This window comes from Uloborus diversus, unplaced genomic scaffold (assembly GCF_026930045.1).
Source record: "Uloborus diversus isolate 005 unplaced genomic scaffold, Udiv.v.3.1 scaffold_895, whole genome shotgun sequence".
Lineage (NCBI taxonomy): Eukaryota > Metazoa > Arthropoda > Arachnida > Araneae > Uloboridae > Uloborus > Uloborus diversus.
The window spans coordinates 72,098-81,075 of record NW_026559116.1 but is presented as its reverse complement, the minus strand read 5'-3'; the positions used below and the strand labels follow the sequence as shown (position 1 = coordinate 81,075).

The following is an 8,978-nucleotide window of genomic DNA, read 5'->3' as shown; positions in this document are numbered from 1 at the left end:
ATGGGAGGGAAAGACATAAAATAAAACATCACGGTACGCACAATACGTAGTAATAATAAAATGATGCACTATAATAGTACTGTACACTGTACAGTAGATACAACAGTAACATATTTATGAGTTAAAAAAGGAAGGCAATGATAATTTATGCTCTATGATCATTTGTGGCTCAATTTGTGACAACAGCCACTCTTCCTGATCTCTTTAATCTATAATACAAGAGCAGCTTCCATTTTCATTTTATTTACTTTGCTGGACTGATCTGCAAGCTTAATTATTAAAACTAAGTTCTGAACTTTTATCGATATCGTTTTGTTTCGACTTTTAATTGTACGCATGGAAGAGCCACTCATACTTATTGTTGCGCTACCATCAGCGTTTTGTAGTTGTTCAAGCACCTCGGGAGTAGTAAGGGCCGTAAACCGCGGGGCAGAAGGAGGAAAACAACTCAACAGTCCTGAAGGGGGCGTGGTCGTCCGCCATCTTGGATTTTTCTCGTAGTCTTCTACGAGGGTATTTTTAGGATGACGTCACTGATTTCTCGTAGTCTTCTACGAGGGTATGATGACGTCACTGATTTCTTGTCGTCTTTTACGAGGGTATGATGACGTCATCTATGACGTCATGAACGACGCCATCTTGTATTACGTCATTTATCATGTTTATTCATGTCTGAGCTTGAATGGTTTAATTTAATTAATTTGTTTTTTTAATTAATTTATTTTATTGAAATTATTCTGAAATATTTACGAGGGTAATATTCTAAAATGCTCTCCCTGGGATTTGAACCCGTGACCTTTAGCTCCGAACGAGGATGAGCTAACCACTAGACCGGACTAAGCAGTTAGTAGGGAAGGATAATAAAGCTTTACATGGACAACATTCAGCAGTGGCGCCATCTATCGAAGGCTAGGGCCATGACAGAAAGCTTAACTCAAAGTGAACTAAATTGAGTAGATTTGCTGTTGGCGCCATCTAGTGATAATGAATGATAAAACTGCTTAATTGCGAATCTAGTTTTTAAGAGTTGTTTTGGAAGGAAAAAAAAATGTATGTGGAAACAATATGGAAACAAATTTAAATAAAAATGGTTGAACGATGGTGGCGCCATCTATCGGAATATGTGTGACTTTTTTTTATGACTTTATATTTTCATTTTACTTTAGTTATTTATTTTGGTTGAAAAAAAAATTAAATGTTTCTGGTGCGATTCGAACCTGAGACCCTAATGCATAAAGGAACCACAGATGATTTGGCGCACGCTTTACCAACCATGCCATGGCGACTTCGGTAGGTGTACGTTATTTATGAAAGACTTGAATGTTTTTTCTGTCAAACAAGAGTTTAATGACGTCTGGTGTCGTTCCTACACGTTCTAACATGTTTTATGTCGAACAAAAGATTTTGCTACATGCTTAAGCAATGGTTACATACGTCATCAATTACGTCACAGAAAACTTGACCAATCAGAGATCATTTCAGCAAGCATATAAGATCTCCAGCTCACACCAGACATCAGTTTCCTTCGCACAGCGCTTGAGCTAAGATCTACAATTTTATTTCACGATGAACTCTAACAGTCTGAAACGAAAAAGTGAAGAACCGCAAAGAATAGCTAAATCTTCAAAAAATGAAGAAACTGGGATACCTTTTACGGAGAAAAACATACCGAAAGGGTTGTTTCCCATGGGTGAGGATGTCTTCGTGTATGCAGCTACTTACAAGTCAACTGTTAGTCTTCATGTAAGGAAGTTTCAGAAACACGGGGAGAAGTTTTACCCTACGACCGAAGGCATAACTCTGCGCCCCTGGTGGATTCCCTACCTCCTTGGAAGAAAAGCTGTGCCCCAGACAGACAGAGAATTGCATACATTATTTGAACATGAGCTGACCATCGAGAGTTCCGATTTTGCGAAATTCAAGTTTACCCGTTTAGCACAAACAGAGAAATCGAACACCCGATCCCTAACACTGTCTGCAGAGCAGTGGGGGGAAATGATCCGCCAATACAATCCTATCTCCAATATTCTTCTAGACCATCGGTTTGCAGGAATGGAATTTTTTTCGGTTTACAGTTCGATCGCGGAAACACCTATAGCCAAGAACCCTCTACCTGAATCTCTAGATAGCGGATTAGGTACCCAGTACCTTTTCAACGTGTTGGAATTCATCATATGCAGCATCATGAAAGAAAAAGGTCTCAAGCAGCCCACAATGTTAGCTGAGGAATTGTGGGGGAACCGCATTGAGGATTTTAATTCGGTAGCCTTTACAATTGAAATAGAGGATATCGCAGAATCATTTCGAGAGAAGCTATGGGAAGAACAGCCCTTCCTGAATATGAAACCTGCAATGTATGTTACAGAACCCTTTTTGAAACAAGCTCAATTAAATCAAGTTTTAAGATCAGCCCGGGAGAAGCTATGCCCAGCAGATGCATTTGAATATTTTGAATAAAATTTTGTATTTATGTATAAAAATTATTTGTAAATATGTAAGGAAAAAAAAAAGAAAGTTTATAAATATGTATTAAACAACTAGTTTCCAAATAAAATATCATTGCTTAGAATAAATTTGTGTTTTTATTGTCTTACAGTATTTTTACAAAATCATTTAGTAGATATTTAAAAATAAAACCGTGAAGAACTCTAAGTTAGAAAATATATTTCAATCAAAACAATGCTTGTGAAAGAAAAAAAACAAAAAAAATATTATCATTACATTTATAAAGAAAAAAAGACATATTGGTAAATGCTTTAATTTTTTTCCCCTCTGTGAGTCAAAGCCAATGAAATTTAAAACATGCATTGCTTATTTGAAGTCGCTCCCAGATTTGCATAAACATGTAGAGCGAACGATTGAACTGATATGACTCATACTGTGTCATATCAGGTTCCGCTCTATTGCGTAGGCTCTGTTTTAGACAAGAACGAACAGGATTTAAATCCCTGTGCAATATGACTGTGTTAGAGGGCGCTGATTGTTTCTTGTTGACGTCATGTCGTCCCGTTAATGGGATTGGTGAGCTTTCTGATGACGGCATCGTATACGTCATAGTTTAGACCACATAAATACCACTTCTCGCAGTTGGCTATCTCAGTTGACGTTTTTTTGAGCTAGTTTGTTGGCTTTTTTGGTTGCCCTCTGTAGCCCGTTTTTTGTTGCATGCTCAATATGCCTTTAGGAAATAAGAGAAAACTGGATGAAGATTCTAGCAATGTAAGTAGATTTGTGTCATTCATTTTATTCTAGCTATAAGGATATTCAGGCGAGTTCATTAATTTTTATTTTCTCTTTTCAGTATGCTGAAGAGTTACGGGATTCTGACGATGACGTAAGTATTTGAAAATTTCTAATTGTCAATGAATTTATTTATAAATACTTTTAGCTTTAGAATTTATATTTGAGTTTATTTGCTTTCTTCGTAGAGTTTGTTTATTTTACAACTTATTTCTATTTTACAGTTAATAGGAGAACCGACTCAAGAGTTTTACGAAGTTGATGACAACGATGTAAGAAGTTATATTTATTAAAACTTTATTATTATTATTATTTTTAACATTTGACGAAGTTAATGAATGTTATGATATTTTATTTTAGGTAATTGGAGAAGGCACTCAGTCTTTTGCTGAAGCTTCGCAAATATTTCACGAACTGCCGCTTTATTACCAAGTGGGCTCAGGTTTTGAGGTATTTTATTTTTTGAAAAAATATTAATGTGTTCTGATTTTTCATTTTATAATTTGTATTTAATAGCTCCGTTTTTCTGTTTTCCTTAATCATTGCTTCTTTTTTACAGACTAATCCCGACCAGCCTCATTCAGGTGCTGCTTTCATCGAAGACGAAGAAAATGGCTATCACAATGTAAGAACTTATGCCTTTACTTTGTTTTCATTTTTTTCTTGTTATAATGTCATATAAATTTATTTTTTATTTTTTTTTATAGTTGGAAAATGCGGTACGATTGGATGTGCATTCTCGAAGAGAGAATAAAAAATACAATGCGAATCAAGTGGTATTTCGAGCTAGAGTGAATACAGATCAACTGCCTACACAACTCCAGAACAATCCCTTGGCTGCAGCTAGGGAATCCGTGCGGGAGCTGTTCCGGTTGTTGATTGAACGATCAACGGAAGGGTTGAAACCATCGGACTTGATCCGCTTCTGCATTCAATCAGATGGGCTGGATAGGCCTATATCAACAAGACTAATGCCTGTCTCCGAACTGACTTTGGAGATTTTACTTGCTGCAGTACTCAAAGTGCTACAGTCCAAAGACCAAATAATGCTCGACTCGACCTTTTTTGTGGACATAGTGACATTACGAAGAGATGTAGGAGCTGGGCGAATATGCAAAGTCGTCAATCACGAGGTGGACCGCTTACGAAAGCAGTCTATTTTAAGTATTCCAATGGTCGAAGAAGGAACATGCTGTGCAATGAGCATTGTGTTTGCATTGGCTCATTTGCATAAAGACACGAAACTGGTTGATGTTCTGAGAGATCGTCGACGATCCACATTGCAGAATAGGGCACGGGAGCTGCATGTTGCTGCTGGTGTGCCTATTGGGCCATGCACCTACGCAGAAGTAGCGAAATTTGAGAAGCATTTGGATATCCAAATTGTCGTGATTTCTACAGACAATCTGAACAAGGTTAGTTTTTTTTAATTATTTTTTCTTTGTGGGAATATGTATAAATTTATCTTTTTGCATATTTATTGTGTTTTTAAACTTTCAGGTATCTTATAAAGGACCCTACAGGGAACAAAGAATCAACCTTTGGTTACACAACCAGCACTTTGATGTGATTAAAAGTTTAAAAGGATTCTATGCAAGCAATTTTTATTGCGAAACTTGTGAGAAGCCTTATGATCACATTGATAGGCACATCTGTACTAATGCCTGCCGTATTTGTTTCAGAGTAGGTTGTACCCCACAACAACCAAAGCGCTGTTCAAACTGTGAACGGCTGTGCCAATCAGATGAGTGCTACAGTGCGCATAGAGAAAAAAAAGGCAAGCAACAATACTCCATTTGTGATACGGTAAGCCATTTTTTATTTACCTTTACAATAATTTCTTTAATCTATTGATGTTTTAAAATAGTTTTTTTTCTAGATCTATCAATGCTCCAAATGTTGCAAAATTATCAGGAAGCGGGAGTGTGCTAGAGAGGCACACAAATGTGGGACGGTCAGTTGTCCTTCATGTAAAAACTACGTGAAATCCGCTGACCATTTATGCTATCTCCGCACGATTCCCCCTAAGAAATCATCGGATCGGTTGATCTACTTCGATTTCGAAACGGATCAATCATCCGGTGAACATGTCGTTAACTTTGCAGTAGCACAGTATGCTGACGGAAGGGAAAAGGTGTTTAAGGGCTACGCAGCCTGTTCGGACTTTTGTTCGTGGTTCTTTAGTTCTGAGCACAAAGGATATACAGGAATAGCGCATAACATGAAAGGGTAAGTATGATTTTTATAATGGTTGTAGTTTAATGCGTCTCTATATTTCTTAACACTTTGTTTTCACGTTGTACGACATATTTTTATTTTATTTATTTCTTTTTTACTAGGTTTGATGGGCATTTTATTCTATCTTGGCTACTGGAACAAGGCACTGCTCCAAATGTCATTCCCAACGGGTCCAAGCTAATGGCAATAACTCACCCGAACTTAAACATCCGCATCATAGACTCTTTCAACTTCCTTCCTATGGCTCTAGCGAAGTTGCCTGAATGTTTCGGGCTTGAGGAGTTGAAAAAGGGCTATTTCCCCCATACTTTTAACACTCGAGAAAACCAGAGCTATGTGGGTTCGCTTCCAGAATTAAGGTATTTTTGCCCTGATTCGATGTCACCGGCAGCGAGAGATAGTTTTTTGAAATGGTATAAAGAACATGAGATGGACAAGTTTGATTTTCAAGAAGAGATGTTAGCATATTGCAGGTAGTTGGTATTCTTTACATATATTTATTTTATTTGCATACTTTTAATGATTTTAATTTTTTTTTCTTACTTTAAAAGGTCAGACGTAGATATTCTTCGAAGGTGCTGTAACATGTTTAGGAAAGAATTTTTAAAAATCGCCCAAGTTGATCCATTTTGGTGAGTGTTTTTTCTTTTTCAATACAATTCAAATATTCTTTTAATACTTTCTGAGTTCAAAATATATTGACATTTACTTTTTATCATTTTCAGCTATGTAACTATAGCATCGTGTTGTATGGCAGCTTATCGAAACAACCATATTCGTCAAAACACGATAGCAATGGTGCCAGTCAATGGATACGTCAATAGCACCAACTTTAGTGCGGATAGCATTCGATGGTTGGATTTCGTGTCCGAAACCACAGGACAGCAAATACAGCACGCGTTGAATGCTAAAGGAGAAAAAAAAATAGCCGGAATATCTGTGGATGGTTTTTGCGAAGCAACGAAAACTGTGTATCAATATCATGTAAGTACTTTTCTTTTTTTTTTAAATAGCTATGTCTTTAAGAAATGATTTTATATATGTTTTTTTTTTACTTATAGGGTTGTTTCTATCATGGATGTGAGATCTGTTATGATCGAGATGCTTTGCATCCGTTTACAGGAGTCAGCATGGCAGTTCTCAGAGCAAAAACTGAGGAAACAACTGCAAAATTGAGAGCTCTTGAACTGGAAGTGGTTGAAATGTGGGAACACACTTTCTTGAAAATGAAGAAAGAGTGTTCTGAACTCCAAGTTTTTCTTTCATCGCATTTCATTCAGGATCGATTGAACCCTCGAGATTCGTTTTTTGGAGGCCGTACTAACGCAATTCGCTTATACTACGAAGGAGATGCCAAATATATCGATTTCACTTCTTTATATCCATGGGTGAGAAATTTATATTTTATTTATCCTTTTTAATGTTTTATCAATTTTTTCATCAAAAAAAAAATCTATAATTTCCTTTTTATTCTTTTTTTAGGTTAACAAATACTGTCAGTACCCAATAGGCCATCCAGATATAATCACCGAAGGGTTTGGGGACATAGAACAGTACTTCGGGATAGTTAAATGCAGGGTTGTGGCACCCCGTGAGTTATACCTTCCAGTACTACCGTTTCGGACACAAGGGAAGTTGATGTTCCCGTTATGTAAGACATGTGCTGAAACGTTGCAGCAATCGCCTTGCACTCATACTGAGGACGAAAGAGCCTTGGTTGGCACATGGGTCACAGAAGAGGTGAAACTGGCTGTCAGGAAGGGCTACCGAGTGACACATGTAAGTATTATCTTCTCTTTCATGTCCTTCTCTTTTGGTATTGATTTAGAAAAAAAGTACTCATTAATTTTTTTCCATGTAGATCTACGAGGTGTACGATTTCAAAAAGAAGTCAGATTCTCTTTTTAGGTCTTACATTGACCTCTTTTTGAAAATAAAACAAGAGAGCAGCGGTTGGCCCGCAGAATGTGTAACAGATGCAGATAAAGAGAATTACATTTCTCAGTACAGGCAAAGGGAAGGAATATCATTAGATGCAGCCAGTATTGAGAAAAACCCTGGTCGTCGACAAGTTGCCAAATTGGCACTTAACAGTTTCTGGGGACGGTAAGTAAATATTTATTTACTTTACTTTTTATTTTTTTATCTATGTCATTTTTGGGAAAATACATTATCTAATAATAATCATATATCTTTTAATATACAGATGGGGCATGAATACGAATAAGACGCAGCTGACGTATGTTACTTCGCTTCCTGAGTTAAATAAAATGCTTGCAGATTCAACGAAAAATGTAAGTTTTTAAGCTTGAAGTATGTTTTTTAGAAAGTTATACATAATTTGTTTTTTCTATGTAAATGGTATATCTTTTTCACACATTTCAGATCAAGGATGTATTTTTCCCGAAGGAAGAAATTGCAGCTCTGCAGTGGGATACCTCGGAGAAGTTCGTCTCACAAGACATTTCAACCAACATCTTTCTCGCTGCCTTCACCACGGCCTGGGCACGACTCAAACTTTACCAGGAAATGGATAAGTTGGGGGAGTCTGTGTTGTACCATGACACAGATTCTATCATATATGCAAGTAACGGTTTAAATGATCCCCCAATAGGCAATTTTTTAGGAGAATTCACCGATGAATTGAATGGGGACACGATTACTACATTTGTGTCTGGTAAGTATTATTATTGATATTTCATTTTTTTTTCATACTTTTTTTTCTAAATCTTATTTTTTAATTTTCCTATTCCTTCTGTTTTTCAGGCGGGCCAAAGAATTACGCGTACGAAACATCTAGAGGTAAAACGTGCTGTAAGGTAAGGGGGTTTACCTTAAACTTTCGAAACTATCAAGTATTGAACTTTCACTCCATGAAAACCCTAGTACGGAGCATGGATGACGACGGAGTAGTCATCACAAATCCAGCCAAGATAACCCGTGATCCTAAACGCTGCAAAGTCATTAACAAGAAAGAGACAAAACTATACCGAATGGTCTATGATAAACGAGTCATTGTACCCTCTGACCTATCTACTCTTCCTTACGGATACTGAACTTCTCTCCCATCTTTAAGAAGAAAGACAGAAGAAAAAAAATCGTTCTCTTTAGAGCAAAAAAAAAAAAAAAGGCCCTTTTCAGGGCCACACCAAATAACATGAATTGGAATGCTTACATTGCAAAAAGTCTTTTTACAAGACCATACATAAAAAAAAAAGGTTCTTTTCAGAACCACGAAAAAAACAAAGGCCCTTTTCAGGGCCACACAGAAAAAAAAAAGACCCATTCTGGGCAAACTTTTCTTTTTTCAGGACAAATGGATTCCTATAAAAGGTGGTATAATTTTCTCTTTTATTAAAGGTATAAAAAGCTTTGTATACGCGTAAGACAATCATTCAAAATGGAGTTCCCGTACTTGAAACATCCTTCCACGTGTATGATTTCAGGCCCCACGGGCTCTGGCAAAACTGTGTTCGTAAAGCGCTTAATCGAAGAAAACA

The 8,978-nt window shown here is 36.8% G+C and overlaps 3 protein-coding genes across 3 annotated transcripts; all 3 read left to right on the top strand.

Moving 5' to 3' along the window:
• The first annotated feature begins 3,174 nt into the window (after positions 1 to 3,174).
• LOC129234000 (uncharacterized) lies at positions 3,175 to 4,713 on the top strand. The gene is made up of 4 exons (XM_054867908.1): positions 3,175 to 3,219; positions 3,302 to 3,334; positions 3,601 to 3,690; positions 3,948 to 4,713. Exons 1-4 carry the CDS (start codon positions 3,175 to 3,177, stop codon positions 4,668 to 4,670), a joined length of 891 nt encoding a protein of 296 aa, XP_054723883.1. The 3' UTR covers positions 4,671 to 4,713.
• A 748-nt stretch (positions 4,714 to 5,461) lies between these two features.
• On the top strand, positions 5,462 to 7,588 carry LOC129233999 (uncharacterized). The gene is made up of 4 exons (XM_054867907.1): positions 5,462 to 5,469; positions 5,580 to 5,814; positions 6,961 to 7,257; positions 7,340 to 7,588. Exons 1-4 carry the CDS (start codon positions 5,462 to 5,464, stop codon positions 7,586 to 7,588), a joined length of 789 nt encoding a protein of 262 aa, XP_054723882.1.
• A 103-nt stretch (positions 7,589 to 7,691) lies between these two features.
• LOC129234001 (uncharacterized) lies at positions 7,692 to 8,664 on the top strand. Its single transcript, XM_054867909.1, has 3 exons — positions 7,692 to 7,772; positions 7,864 to 8,155; positions 8,245 to 8,664. The coding sequence occupies exons 1-3, from the start codon at positions 7,692 to 7,694 to the stop codon at positions 8,532 to 8,534; spliced, it is 663 nt and encodes a 220-aa protein (XP_054723884.1). The 3' UTR covers positions 8,535 to 8,664.
• The last annotated feature ends 314 nt before the right edge of the window (positions 8,665 to 8,978 follow it).